Source organism: Lagopus muta, chromosome 11, assembly GCF_023343835.1.
Source record: "Lagopus muta isolate bLagMut1 chromosome 11, bLagMut1 primary, whole genome shotgun sequence".
Classification (NCBI taxonomy): Eukaryota; Metazoa; Chordata; class Aves; order Galliformes; family Phasianidae; genus Lagopus; species Lagopus muta.
Genome location: NC_064443.1, coordinates 3188527 through 3202889, shown reverse-complemented (window position 1 = coordinate 3202889; position 14363 = coordinate 3188527). Strand labels below are relative to the sequence as shown.

The 14363-nt window shown below is 68.1% G+C and overlaps 3 protein-coding genes across 3 annotated transcripts; 2 read left to right on the top strand and 1 right to left on the bottom strand.

Annotated features, from left to right (window-relative positions):
- Nucleotides 1-41: 41 nt before the first annotated feature.
- Nucleotides 42-2957, top strand: LSMEM2 (leucine rich single-pass membrane protein 2). Its single transcript, XM_048957812.1, has 4 exons — nucleotides 42-291; nucleotides 1213-1353; nucleotides 1431-1619; nucleotides 1708-2957. Exons 1-4 carry the CDS (start codon nucleotides 270-272, stop codon nucleotides 1833-1835), a joined length of 480 nt encoding a protein of 159 aa, XP_048813769.1. The 5' UTR covers nucleotides 42-269; the 3' UTR covers nucleotides 1836-2957.
- Nucleotides 2958-3324: 367 nt separating this feature from the next.
- Nucleotides 3325-5552, top strand: LOC125698812 (2'-5'-oligoadenylate synthase 1-like). The gene is made up of 6 exons (XM_048957617.1): nucleotides 3325-3574; nucleotides 3653-3944; nucleotides 4044-4219; nucleotides 4299-4537; nucleotides 4615-4750; nucleotides 4830-5552. Exons 1-6 carry the CDS (start codon nucleotides 3386-3388, stop codon nucleotides 5349-5351), a joined length of 1554 nt encoding a protein of 517 aa, XP_048813574.1. The 5' UTR covers nucleotides 3325-3385; the 3' UTR covers nucleotides 5352-5552.
- A 539-nt stretch (nucleotides 5553-6091) lies between these two features.
- Nucleotides 6092-11243, bottom strand: SEMA3B (semaphorin 3B). The gene is made up of 18 exons (XM_048957842.1): nucleotides 10786-11243; nucleotides 9924-10047; nucleotides 9237-9394; nucleotides 9007-9069; nucleotides 8815-8934; nucleotides 8651-8744; nucleotides 8446-8565; nucleotides 8219-8364; nucleotides 8031-8145; nucleotides 7894-7963; nucleotides 7684-7828; nucleotides 7397-7616; nucleotides 7231-7322; nucleotides 7118-7159; nucleotides 6885-7042; nucleotides 6763-6818; nucleotides 6550-6689; nucleotides 6092-6481 (listed from the first exon to the last, which is right to left on the bottom strand). The coding sequence occupies exons 1-18, from the start codon at nucleotides 10906-10908 to the stop codon at nucleotides 6092-6094; spliced, it is 2376 nt and encodes a 791-aa protein (XP_048813799.1). The 5' UTR covers nucleotides 10909-11243.
- Between the last annotated feature and the right edge of the window lie 3120 nt (nucleotides 11244-14363).

Below are 14363 nucleotides of genomic sequence, written 5' to 3'. Positions count from 1 at the left end.
ACGGACCCGTGTTTCGGTTTCCCTATCTCAGCTGTGCCTCGTGCCCAGGGAAAGGTGCATGAAGGGCCCTGAGCTCTGCCCTCCCTCCGCCACGCTGGCACCATGCTGCCTGCGGCTGCTGGGCCCCCCTCCCCAAGGCTATTTTTATCCCCCCAAACACATTTCATCCTGTCCTATTTTAAGCTGAGCAGTTGGCGCACTAGGAGCCCAGTGCCCGGTTCCCGGGGGCCCCAGATTGCCTGGCTGCCCAGGGGAGCGGGGCCGGGGACATGCCCAGGGAGGCTGCAGAAGGTAGGCTGGCAGCAGTGAGGGGTGTGGGTCCCTGGCACCCGGGGCAGATGTGCCACTGGGGCTGTTCAGTGGCTATGGCCAAACGCTGCCCAGCCCACAGGGATGCCAGCCCAGGGAGGGAAGGGGTGCAGAGCGCTGCGGGACGGAGGGGACAGCGGCTGGCACAGCACCGCAGGCTGCAGAGGGGCAGGCTGTGGGGGCAGCCTGCAGTGAGGGGTTTGGCCCATAGTGCCTGCAGGGTGCTTTGGGGGGCCTGGGAGCCCCCAGCCCCAAAGGGCGCTGACCTGGTGCACACCAGCCCCTTGGAGCCCTGTGGCCCCAGCACAGCACCAGCCCTGATCCTAGGTGGGGGCACAAGGCCATCAGCCCTGCCCACTGCTCACCACCGTGCAAATGCCATGAAAATGTCCCCTCGCTCTGCCCCAATTGCTTCCTGAAACAGTGCTGAGCGAGCTGGAGCCCTGCATGCTGCTCTGCCCATCCTCTGGGCATATACCACTGCAGCACAGGGCACTGGACCAGCATGGGACCCACTCCTCCCTCTGTGCATCCCCGAGCTCTACAACACAGTGCTGTGGATACGGCCAACCCAGGTGACAGCCAGGGGCTGCTTGCACCCACAGTCTCAAGGTGGCCCCAGATACTGTGGGGCAGGAGCACTTTCCCACCCTGTGTGACTGCCAGCTGCACTAACGAGGCTCTGGGAGTGCAGCCACAAGGCTCCTGCTAACTGCTTCGATGACAGCGTGGCGGCTGGGGGATGGCCAGCGCTGGTCTGGCCCCACTCTGCAAGCAGCAGTCCTGTGCACTGGGTTGGCACCAGGGCTGGCATTGCTCCTGGGAGTGGTCATTGTAGCTGGGGGCCTCCGGTCACCTCAGGGGTACCTGAGATGCACTCACCCCTTTCCTTCCTCCCTGCAGATGGTGTGGGAAGGGCAGAGGGCACCGTGCCAGCAGAGCCCGCTGACTCCGATGGAATGGACCCCGGAGCCATCAGCCTGCACCCCGTGGCGTCCATCAGTGACCTGCACTGGGCCTCCGCTGGGCACAAGGGCACAGAAGGTGACAAGAACAGGGCGAGGGGCTGCGGAACAGGGGGCTGAGGGCAGGCGCTGACCCCCTTATCCCTGCTGCTGCAGGGAATGGCCCGACTCCATCCAGTGCCCGGCTGCACCGAGCGCCCCACGGTCCCCCGCACCTGCCCACGCTGCGCCCCGTGCCGCCTCCAACCACGTGCCCCTGCCCCGGGCACTCCTTCTTCCTCGCTCTGCTGGGCTTCCTGGCGCTGGCCAGCCTGGTCCTGGCCACGCTGGCCATCTACCTGAGCGGTACGTGGCTGTGGGTTGGGTGGTGGGAGGTGGCAATGTCTGAGGACAGCCGACAGCCGGTCCCCACCATGCCCCATGCTCCCCACAGTGCTGCAGAGCCAGTCGGTGCAGGCGCTGGCCCAGTGGCTGGAGAGCCAGGAGGACGCCATGCGCCAGCTGCGGGCGGCCAGCGGGCAGCTCTGGGCTCACCTCAATGCCAGCGCCCAGCGCCGCTGAGCCGCCCCACGGAGCAGCCCCGCACGGATCGCCCCATCCCCGGGACACATGGGGGCAACCCTGGCCTCGCCACGCTGCTGAAGAAAGGGAAGGGCTGCGAGGATGGGCACCTGCCCCAGCAGGAGGCACCCTCCCATCACTTTATCATTACCTCCTGCCATTGAGGCTTAGGAAGTCGCCAACACGACCACGTTCCCACGTGCCTGCCGCTGCTCCCCCAGCGCACGGCGGTGCCAGGATGGCCCTGGGAGGCACAGAGCACCGAGGTCAGCCCCGTGGACTGTGCCACGTTTGGGCAGCCAGGGGCCATAGCAGACAGCTGGCATGGCACAGAGCGCGACGGCACCCTCTGCCTCTCCTGTTACCCTATTTTTGGTTAAAAAAATAAAAGCAAGGGAGCAGTCCCCAGTGGGGCAGCCCCAGGCATTAAATACTCTGCTGTACATATATGCTGTTGGTAGACAATGTTCTGAGCTGGGCACAAGGCAGCTCTGTCTTGATGGCATGAGTCCTCCTGCCAGCTCCTCCTTCCTGTCCCCATCCTCGTTCCCATCCTTGTCCCATCTCTAACTCCATCCCTGTCCCCTTCAATGACTCATCCCTGCCCCATCCCTGCTGTACCCACACTTACCCCCAGCTCTGGCACTGCCCTGTTCTGTCTCTGTCCCCATTCCTGTCCCTGCTCTGTGCTCAGCTCCATGCTATTCCTGTCCCACTTCTGTCCCCATCCCACAATGCTTCATCCCTGCCCCATCCCTGTCCACCCATGTATCCATCCCCATGTCTAGCTGTGTCCCCAGCTCCATCCCACCCCTGTTCCATCCCCAGCTCCATTTGTGCCCCATCCCTATACCCCTATTTCTCAGCTCTGTCCCCAACCATTCCACTTCTGTCCCCATTCCCGTCCCTATCCCATTTCTGTCCCCATCTTAATTCCTATTCTGTCTCCGTTTCATTTTCATTCACGTTCCCATCCCATTGTTGTCTCCATCCCTGTCCCCATTTTTGTCCCCATCCCTATCCCTACCCTGTTACGCTTTTGTCTCCATCTCTGTTTCACTTCTGTCTCCATCTCTGTCCCATCCCAGTCCCACCTTGTCCCGTCTCTGTCCCCATCCCTTTCCCCATTCCTGTCCCCTTCCCGCACCCCCCCACCCGTCGCTGTTGCCTTTCCCCGCCCATTCCCCGCACTTTCGTTTCCAGCGGCCGCTCCTGGTATCAGAACCGAAACTGACGCAGAACCGAAACAGTCGCCAGAACCGAAACCGAAAGGGCGGCCGCCGAGTCACCGTCCCTGCGTTCCCAGCTGGGCTGCGGGGACACGTTCGGTGCTCGTGCCGGCTGCGGGGTGACCGCATCCCGGGGTCCCGGGAGATGGGGACCATCGTCCCCAAAGCGGCGGCAGCGCGAGGAGCTCCCAGGGGTGCCCCGGGGGAACGGCGGGGGGAGGGCGAGAAGGGGGGGTGGCCGAGGGGCGGGACCACCCGGCTGGGGGCGGAGGCCTCGGGGTTTAAAGCTGCGGCGGGCGGCGTCGGGGCGCAGTGAGCGGGATGGAGCTGGATGTGGGCTCGGCGATGGGGCTGGAGAACGTGAGCGAGCGCGAGCTGGATGGCTGGGTGGCCGCCCATCTGCAACCCAGCCCGGAATTCAGCACGGCGGTGAGGCAGACGGTGAAGGACATCTGCGACTTCCTCAAGGAGCGCTGCTTCGAGGGCATCCGCGTACTCAAGACCGTCAAGGTGCCCGCAGCCCCCCGCCGCCCTGCGCCTGGGGTGGGGGCCGGGGGCCGGGGGCTGAGCTGTGCCGTGTCCCCGCAGGGCGGCTCGGCGGGGAAGGGCACGGCGCTGCGCAACAACTCGGATGCCGATGTGGTGCTCTTCGTCAACTGCTTCTCCAGCTACCAGCAGCAGGAGGAGGAGCGGGGCCGCATCCTCGCCATCATCGAGAGGCGGCTCTACGAGTGTCCCCCGGCGTCGTCCAGTGTCAGAATCAGCACTCCGTGCTACAAGGACAGCCGGGACAGACCGCGCTCCCTCAGCCTCACCCTCTCCTCCTACACCTCCGGCGAGTCCATCGACGTCGACATCCTGCCTGCCTACGATGTGCTGGGTGGGATGGGGCACGGGGTGGGATGGGGGCTCAGGGTGGGGGACATCTGTTGGGCTGTGGGGTGCAGGATGGGGCTCAAGGTGCCTCTCACCTTTACAGGGCAGGTGATTGAGGATGCCCGCCCAGACCCCGAGGTCTATGTGAAGCTGTTGGCCACGCGCTGTGGCCCCGGCGATTTCTCCCCCAGCTTCACAGAACTGCAGAAGAACTTTGTGAAGTGGCGCCCTGCTAAGCTGAAGGACCTGGTGCGCCTGGTCAAGCACTGGTACAAGCAAGTGAGTGGGGTTACTTGGCTGCTCTGTGCCCCCACAGGCACCTCAGAGCCCCACCAGCTGCCCACTCGTGTGCCCCCAGGTGCTGAAGCCGCAGTACCCCAACGCTAAGCTGCCCCCCAAGTATGCGCTGGAGCTGCTGACCATCTATGCCTGGGAGGAGGGCACAGACAGGGAGGACTTCAGGATGGCCGAGGGCTTCTGCACTGTGCTGGAGCTGCTTGGCCGGTACCAGGACATCTGTATTTACTGGGAGAAGTACTATTCCCTGCAGGATGAAAGGATCGGTGCCTACCTGAAGAAGCAGCTGTGCCAGCCCCGGTAAGGAGCGTGTCCCCATCCTACTGCTGTGCTCCAGGGGCTGTGCCCTGATGGCAGGACCCTCTCTGTGCCTGCAGCCCTGTCATTCTGGATCCTGCTGACCCCACTGGCATCCTGGGCCAAGACAAGAGCTGGGACTTGGTGGCCAAGGAGGCAGCCCGGAGCCGTCATTCACTGCCCTGCGTCAGTGCTACCCACTCCTGGGATGTGCAGGTAGGGCTGCTCACACGGCAGCACTGTGGTCCCACCTGTTCCCCTATGGCTATAACCCACCTTCCGTGTGTCCCCACAGCCTGCCCGATCTGTGACGGTGCAAGTGAAGCAGTTGCAGGGCATCAGCCTGAGCAGGAAAGTCAGACCCAGCACCAAAGTCTGGGAGCTGAAGGGGGAGATAGAGAAGGAGTGGGGCATCCCCCGCTACCAGCAGCGCCTGGCCCTGCAGCAGAACTTCAGCAACTGCCCCAGTGTGCTGCAGGATGGGGACAGCCTGGCCACCCACGGCCTCTTCTACGACGTCACGTTGCTGCTGCTGCACACAGAGCCCCAGCAGATGGATGTCCTGGTGAAGGACAGCAACAACAAGACCACTGTCTACACCGTACGGCCCAGCGACACCGTGCGGCAGCTGAAGCAGCAGATCTGTGCACGGCAGGGCCTGGCTGTGGAGCAGCAGCGCCTGACCTACGAGACCAGGGAGCTGGAGAACAACCACAGGCTGGAGCACTACGGCGTGCAGCCCCGCAGCACCATCTACCTGCTGCTGCGGCTGCGGGGTGGTGCGGGACCCCTTCCCCGATGGTTTGTGCCCTCCTGAGCTACCCTAATCGCCAGCCTGCAGCCCTGCCCCAAGCCTGGGAATAAAACCTGTGAAACATTCTCGTACTGTTGGGGGTGTGGAGTGGATCGGGGGACCTGAACACCAGGGAGCAGGGAGACAGCGTATGTCCACCGCTCTGGGATGCTATTGCTTGGGGGAGAAGAAATGGTTCCTGTGGAATCGCCCGTGGTCCAGGGAGGGGGGTGGCAGCAATGGGACAGACAGGGGCAACCTGTCCCCGAGCCAGCTGGGCACGGCGGTGGTGATGCCACTGCGGGGGGCCCGGAGCTGTGCCCGCAGCGCCAGGACTGGGGCTGGGAGCGGGGCTGGGCTGGCGTCACCGCAGGCTGCGGTCATCGCCGGGGCTGAGCCGAGCCGGGGAAGTGCTGAGCTCGGGTTTCGGTTTTGCAGGAAACGAAAGTGTAGCCGAGGGGCGGGGAGAAGCGCCCGGCATCCTACAGGATAAGGAGAGGGGGGGACGCTCCCGGCTGGGCACACACCGCTGAGCCGGGCCCCGTGCTGCCTCCTCTGCTTTATTGAGCTCCATCAGTACAGCCCGAGGGGGACGGCCCTCTCCCGCCCGAACCCACCCCCACCCGAGCCCCGGGACCCCTACGCCGTGCGGGGCCGCCCCCCACCGTTCCCAGCCGTCAATAAATACACCGCCCCCCCGCCCCGCGCCTTCAGCCGAACCGGGGGGCCGCTCCCGGTCCGCTGCGCGCAGCCCCGGGGGGGCTTCACCGGGCAGAGGCGCTGCGGGGCCCGCGCTCGGCTCTCGGCCCGCCCCGGGTACGGCGGCGTCGGGCGGCCCGCGGCTCCGCACCGCGCTCCGACTCCGTCCCGCCCCGCCGCCGCGCGGGGGGCCCGGCCGGGGCGGGAGGGGGGGGCCGCAGCCGCCCGCAGGCCGCCTCGGGCCGCTCGAGCAGCTGCAGGAAGTCCCGGTACCAGGGAGCGCGACCCCCGGGGGCGGCGGCGGCGGCGCCGAGGACGCCCAGCGCCAGGCGCAGCACGGGCTGCGTGAAGCCCTGCTCGGTGGCCCGGCACACGTAGAGCCCGGCGTCGTGCCGCTGCACGCTGCGCAGGAGCAGCCCCCGCTCCGTCCGCACCACCCGCTCGTCCGGCTGCACCTGCGGCCCGGGCGGCGGTCAGGGCACGGGGATGGGAGCGATCCCCCGCCCCGCCCCGCGGCCCTCACCTCGCGCTGGGGAGCGTCGGGACCGCGCTGGTACGTCCACGAGACGCGGGCGCGCAGCGAGCGGGGCACGCACTCCAGGAAAGCGCTGCTGCCCTCCACCCCGTACAGCTGCCGCTGAGGCACGCGGCCCTGCGATGGCTCTGCGGGACGAGACCCCGCGTCCGTCATCACCCTGCTGCAGGCGCGCCGTCCGCGCCCCGCAGCCCCACGCACCTTCGGAGCACAGCAGGTTGGGATCCCCGTTGCGGACGTCCTGCCGGCGGGAGCGCCTGCGGAGAGGCATGGGCTGCACGGTGCGCTCTCTTGTCCGGGCGCGGGGTCCCAGCGCGACATACCTCTTGGTGCTGGGCACGAAGCGGGTGCAGGCGGTGCCGTCCCAGGCGCAGTACGGGTCCCGTGCCAGGCAGCACTCGGCGCACGCCTTGCCGTAGGCGCCACAGCGGTGCAGGGGCAGCTGGGCCACGGCGGTGGCTGAGCCGGCGTAGAGCTGTTGCTGCAGGGAGAGGGGGCTCAGCACCCCTGCGATGGGGCCCGTGAATCCGGCAGGGCTCAGCCCTCTCCTCCTTACCCGCTTGGAGGAGAGCTGCAGGCTGGTGATGGGGGACGCATCCTGCAGGAGAGCAAGGGCAGCAGTTATAGATGGGGCATGGGAGGTGTGCAGCCCCTAGCACAGGGACCCACCTGGAAAACCTGCAGCTCCTCCAGCAGCAGCGGCTCCATGCCGTGCCAGCTCTGCTGCGGTGCCGAGACCACCTTCAGCACAGTGCCCACATCTGCAGAGAGGATGGTGAGCGGGGGGCCTAGGGATAGCCCCAGCCCTCAGCCCCTGAGCTGGGGTGCCACGTGCCTGTGCCAATGAAGAGGACGTCGTAGTGGCCATCGGCAGCAGCCACCCGGTCGACGGCGATGCGGGTGAAGGTGTGGGGCACGCCAGCTTGCAGGAAGAGGGGCCGCTGGCCGTGGGGCAGCACCGGGTTGTACATCAGTGGGTGGTGCCGGGCAAACTGGATCACCTCATCTGGGAAGTCCTTGGTGGAGCTGAAGGTGCCGAAGGTTCTGCTGGGGCACTGTGGGAAGCAGAGCTGGGTCAGCAGGGTTTCTGTATCCCCCGGCAGCCCGTGCCACACCACCTACCATGCCCGGGCGGGGGTATGGCACGCGTGCCTGGTATGGCACCCACTGGTAGTTGGGACCCTCCTTGTGTGCAAAGGGGCCCAGGAACGCCCGGCGGATGTCGGCCATGGTGTAGACGCAGACGGCCGAGCCCTGGAAGATGGAGCTGGGGAGAGAAATGGGGCATGAGGATCAGCACGTGGCACACGCAGGGCGCACGACGGGCGTTACCTGGAGGTGGAGAAGGCGGCATAGACCAAGGGGTTGCGCTTGTCCCTCGTCTGCAGCAGGAAGACGTCACCTGTGGGCATGGGAAGCATCAGCACAGCCCCTCCAGGCACCACCCGGCCATCCCAGTGGGCACTCACGGAGCTCATCGAAGTGCGTGTCGGCACCGTCGGTGCCGGGCACGGCGCACACCAGGCGCGCCTTGAGGAACGTCGTCCACTTGTTCACCAGGCTGCGCTGCCCACCCACGTCGTTCTGTGGGGCGAGGGGCGGCCGCTGGGGGGTGGCACCACGGCCCCACGGCCCCGCTGCGGCTGCCCGCACCCACCCTGCAGATCTGGCCGATGCGACTGATGCTGGCCTTGCCCAGTCCCTGCTGCCGCTCCACTGCCATCTCGCGGAAGAAGAAGTAGATTTTGTCGTCGTCGGGGTTCTCGCTCTCTGGCACCCAAAAAACATCCACGAACTTGGGCTCTGGGAGTGGATGGGTGGCACATTCAGAGCCTGTGGGCACCCACGGGGACCTGCCGGGCGCAGAGACCCCCCAGCACTGACCGTTGAGCCAGCGGGAGTCGTGCTGCTCCGTGCGGACGGACGGGTGGGAGCCCATGCTGCGGAAGATGGTGAAGTCGCGCCCCATCAGATCAGTGGCCACTCCTGAGTAGAGCTCCTCGCCTGGTGGGCACAGAGAGAAGGGTCATCGGGAGCCGCTCTGCCAATCCCTGCCAGAGCCCTGGGAGTGCCCTTGCTGCCCTCCTACCCACGAGAACGGAGGCGGCTGTGTGCCGGGGGTCGTAGGGGCTCTTCCCTTTGCCATCCTCAGCGCGCCGTGCGTCCAGCTTGAAGATGTGGTCCTGGGAGAGTGGGGTCAGTGCCGGCAGTGCCGTGTCGCACCACGCTGCACCATGGCACCCCACATCTCACCTCGGTGTGCTGGCCCACCTCCACGAAGGCGCAGGTGGGGTGGAAGGCACCGGTGCCACAGGCGTACAGGTGGGTCCGGTTGTAGGCGTGCAGGATCTTCACGAAGTTCATGCACTCGGCCTGGTGGTGCAGGGTGGTACCGAGCCCTCTCTGCAGCCCCCACGCTGCCCACCCGCCCCATCCCGCACGCACTGTGATGTCCTTGCCGGCCCAGTTGCACTCCTCCCTCCACTCCACTGGAGCTGGCCAGTAGATCTGTGGATGGGAAGGAAAGTTGGCATCCCCCACGCCCAGCCAAGGGCACCATACCCAAACATCACACCACGGGATGCCACCTCTATCACAGAATCACAGAATGGCCAGGGTTGGAAGGGACCTCAAGGATCACGAATCGCCAACCCCCCTCTACCCGCCTCCTTTACCTTCCTGTCCCGCTGGCTGATGTTGTCCAGGCTCAGTGACAGCAGGTGGTTCTTGGCGCCCACAAAGAGGCGGCCGCGCTCCTCATCCAGCAGCAGGGCCTCGTAGCAGCACGAGCGCTCCAGCTGGAAGAGTCGCAGCCCGTGGCGGGCCCGCAGCTCTGCAGGGCCGGGCCACTCTGCTCAGCCCTGCCCAACACAGCCCTGCCCAACACGGACGGATCCCCAGGGCGCACTCCCATCCCAACGCCACGACCCCGTTTCTGGGAGCCTGGACCCCATTCCTCGATGCAGCGAGGGCTGAGAGCCGAGCTCCAGCTCCATGCGTGACCGACCCCGAGGTGCTTTGGGCAGGATCCGCAACCCCCCGCCGCCCCATCCCCTCCCCCAGACCCGTCCCACCGGCTCTCCCGGCCTGGCCGCCCCCGCCGCGGCCCACCATGCCACCATCCATCTCTCTCAGCGGGCGGCCGGGGGGGAGAAAGGGCCTTTTCTCTGCCCTGCCGAGCTAATCCCTCGCGGTGGGAACAAACGGCTCTTTGTGGCGGCTGCGGGCCGGGACCCCGTACCCACGGCCGACGGCAGCGGGACGGTGCCCCGCTCGGCGCCCGGCGCCGAGAGCCACGGAGCCGCGGCGCGGGGTTGCACCTGCAGTGCGCGTTCCCCCCGCCCGCCTCGTCGCACACTCACCCGGGAAGGAAAGCCGGAGGCGCGGGGTGACGGCAGGTGCGGGGCAGCGGGCGGCGGGCAGCAGTAGGAGCAGCAGCAGGAGCGGCGGGCGGCTCATGGCCGGGGCTGGATCGCGGCCCCCGGGCTGCAGGCAGAGCGTGGGGGGACGTCAGCTCCGGTTACGGCCCCCCGCCCGCGGCCCCGCTTCGGGCTGGCAGCGCTGCCCCGCATCGGGCACGGACGGGAAGGCTCGCCATCGGGGCGCGGACGGGACCCGCCGCGTTCCCCGCCGTTAAGCCTTCCTTAATCCCCGCCGCGACGCCCCGCACGCAGCGCTCTGCCCCGCGCTGGGTGAACGCCGCACGGGCTGCCTGCCGCGCACCGCGCCCGCTGCGGGCCGGACCGAGCGGCGGCTCCGCCGACATCGGGAAGGGCGACCCCCGGCCCCGCCGCGCTCAGTGCCCCCCCGCGCTCAGTGCCATCCCGCGGAGCCTCCGGTGTCGCCTCGCGTCCCCCACCCCGTCCCGCGGCACCCACCTGGGCTCGGCGCGGCTCGGCCCGGTCCCGCACGGCCCCGCCCCGCCCCGCGGCAGCGCGGGAGGGCGGCGGGGCGGCCCCGGCGGGGCGGGGCGGGGCTGGGCGGCGGGGGGCGGCCCGGGGGCACACGAGCGTGCAGACACGTGCAAACACGCGCGGGCACGCCGCCACCTGCGAGCACCTGCAGACACACCTGCGAGCGCACGCACACGTGTGCAAAGTGCGCGAGAGCAGCCGTGCAAACGCAAACACGCACGTGCAAATGCAGGCTTGGGCAGGGACCGCACAGTGCAGGCAAGTGCACGCACACACCTGTAAGTAAACAAGCGCGAACGGGTGCACGCACCTGTACACAACGTGCGAATGCACACGCACCGCACCCGCTGCCACGCACACGCCTTGCACCAGCGCGCAGAGCACAGATGCAGCCTTCGCCGCTCCCCAACGCCCGCCGTGCCCTCACGCCCATCGTGCGTGTGCACCGATGCACGCACGCTCTGCCCACGCGGCCGTGTGACACGCGCACAGCCGTGCCCTACACCTCCCTCCACGTGCCGCCGCACCCAGTGCCGCCGCCCCGAACGCCCGCCGTGCCACGGCCGTGCCACCCCGGTGCCACCCGCTGGGCGCACCCAGGGGCAGCTGCGGGCTCGAGGGCCCGGGGGGGCGAGGGGGGGCCGCGCTCAGCTGCGGCCCAGATGTCTGGCGCGGGCCCAGGCTGCAGCAAACAAAATTCCTGCGCTGCCTCCCATTTTCCAGCCGCTGCTGCCAAGAATAGCAAGTGCCGAGAGGTGCCGGCAGCGGCTGTGCCGGGGGGGCCGTGGAGGGACGCTGCCAGGGCCACCCCGCTCTCGTCCCGGTGGCAGCGGGTGGGTGCTGGCCGCGCTCCACGAGGACGAGGACGCTGCGTCACGGGTTGCCGCGTTGCAAGACTTTGCCCGAGGCGCTGCGGGACGAGAGGCAGGGCCTGGCCGCGCTCAACACTCGTCCCCATCACCGGCTGTGGCGGTGCCGACACATCCATCCCCCGGGCATCCCTGTGCCGGTCCCAGGCCGGGGGATGTCCCCTGCCTCCAGCAGCAGGACGTGGTGCGGTGGCAGCCCGCGGCCGGTGCCAGCAGCTCGGCAGGCCCCGCCAGCAGCGGCCCCACCTGCAGAAGCCATCAGGCGTCTCAGGGCCGCGGCCGTGTCCCGGAAAAACAGCGCCAGAGCTGCCAGGGCCGGGCAGGCCCAGAGGGGGGGTGCCACGTTGCCGCTGCCCCCCCCCGCCCTGCGCCGGCTCCCGCGTGACGGGGACGGGTGGGCCGGTGCTGGGGTCACGGGATGGGATGGAGCGTCCCTGGATCTCTCCTCCCGTCCCCAGGAATGCGGGAATGCATCGATTTTCCGCCCCGCTGCTCCTCAGCACAGTTTTGTCTCCGGTCCCCGGGCAGACCCCAGCGACGCGCTTTGTCTGTGCGGTGTGAGGGGCCCCCCGGGAACAGCCACCATTGCTCAGCCCTGCTGGCAGCATAGGGACCACCAGCGGCAGCCCCTGCCCGGCGGGGGCACCTGGGGCCCGGGCTGGGGACTTGTGCAGCCTGAGGCTGCGGCTCCTCAGCCGTGCGGAGGCTGCAGTGGGGATTTGACGCGCCGGGATGCGAGCCGTGCCATTGGCACGTAGCAAGGACAGGGGGCACCGCTGCCCCGGAGCAGTCTTCCCCTGAGCTGGGCTGGCTCCCCTGGCTCCCGGACAAGGATGCGGCACATCAGGACCCCGATGGGCTCAGCGCAGCTCCCACTCAGTCCCTCAACCCGCGGCTGACGAGCACTGCCCCAATACAGAGACCCATTCCCCGCATGGCCCCTGCACATTCCTGCCAGGATTAGGCCCGCTCCGGCCGTGCCAGCTAATCCCGTGTCACTGTCCCTGCTGTACCAGGTCCTCCCCCACCTCCCCACCATGTGCCGGCCAGATCATCCCATCACGGCCGCCCATCGCAGCGGTCCCCACGGGCCCGGACGCCGTGCAAAAAGTGGCCGCTGATGGCACGGCGGTGGCTATGGAAGCACAGCGGATTCTTATCGCCCGGCGCCGCAGTGCCGCTCGGCTCAGCCCGGTGCCTCCATCCCCACGGCAGCACCCAGCGCGGTGTGGAAGCCCCCCAGAGCAACCGCTCGCAGCCTCACCTCCGCCTCCCGTCCCCGCTGCTGCCTTGGAACGGGGCCGCGGCTGCCGCCCTCCCTTTATCCCGATCTGCCGCCGGGTGCCGGGCCCGGGCGGGGGCGGAGGGAGGGCCGCGGGGACGGATCCCCGTCCCCAACAAAGGGCGCAGTGTGCTGCGTGCCCCCCACGGGACGGGGCACGGCGCTGACGGCCGCGCTGGCCCCGCTCCCTGCCCGCGGCGCCTGGGAAATGTCACCGCAGCCCCGCGGCCCGGCCCCGCGCCCCAGTGCCCTGCCCGGCCGTGGGTGTGGGACCGTTCCGTGGGGTCGCGGCCGGCTCTGTGGGGTGACGGTGCCCGCGGGGAGGGTGTCGTGCCCCGGCTGCCATCCGCCGCCAGGCTGCCATCCCTCGGCGGGGCATTACGGAGCTGGAGCAGAGGGTGCACGCAGAGTGATGGGATGCCTGTGGGTGGGAGCCCCGAGCGGGCAGCGCACCGCTGGGGATCTCACGGCCGCAGCCCGCGGCGCTGCACCGCACCGCACCGCACCGCACCGCACCGCACCGCACGTCCCGCCGCCGCCGCGCGGGGGCAGCCGGGTCCCGTCCGCGGCGCATCGCTCAGCCCTCGGGGCGGCCCCGCGGGGAGCGGCGGGGGGCGGGCGGGGGCTGGACGGGGCCGTCCGCTGTTTGTTCGGCCGTGGGGACAGCCCTGGGGAGACGGGGACGGCCGCGGGGACGGGTCAAGGCCGTAGGTGCAGCCAACGGGAAAGAGGGGAGGAGAGAAAGGGGATATAGATGAAAGGGGAAAAGGGAGGCGGGGGAGGGAAGGGAGCAGGAAGGAGTTGGGGAAGATGGGGAGAACGGGGAGAAGGGGAGGAGGAAGAGAGGAGGAAAGGGAAGGGGAAAAAGAGGGAAAGGGGAGGAAAGGGAAGGGAGGAAGGGGGAAAAAAGAGGAGGGAGAGGGGAAAGGAGAAAAGGGGAGGAGGAGAAGGATGAGGGGAAGGGGTTGGAGAGGAAGGGGGAAAGAGGAGGAGGAGGATAGGAGGAGGAAGGGGTTGAGGAAAAGGGAAGGAGAAGAAGAGAAGGAAGGGTTTGGGAAGGATTGGGAGAGGAGTGGAGGGAAGGGAAGGGGGTAGAGGAGGAGGAGAGGATGAAGGGGAAAAGGGGAGGAGGACGAGTGAGGAGAAAGGGGAAAAGTGGAGGGGAGAAGGGGGATGCAGAGGAAGGGATGGGTAACAGGGCAGGGTGAGGATTATGGGGGGCACTGCTGTCATGCACGGTGTCTTGGGCAGCACCCAAGAAAGGCAGTGCTGGTGCCCAGCTGGGACCCCCCCATGCCCCCACTCCTCCCTGTCTCCAGCTCCCTGGCCATCTGCAGCTCCTTGCTGCCAGTGCTGCTCCCTGGGGCGGCCCAGCTCCATGCTGCTCCGCATGGCTGCATGCTGGGGAGTGTGCTGGGGGGCCAGCACTGTGTGCACCCCACAGCTACCCCACACATCCCTTCCGCCCCATGTAGGCCCCCCTCCTACCCTGCTAAACATTAACCCTGTGCCCAGCGAGGCTTGTCTGAGAGCTGGTGTCCCCAAGGCCTCGCCCCATGCCTGGCCCAGGCACGTTTAGGGACACGTGCAGGGTGGCAGCGGCACCTGTGGCCTCTCAATCTACTCGAGGGAAAGGCAGCAGTGGCAGTGCTTGGGGTTATGGGGACAGGAAGGGCAGCGGGGCCTGGAAACAGGAGACACTGGTGGGAGCAGTTTGGCAGCGAGCAGTTTGGGAAC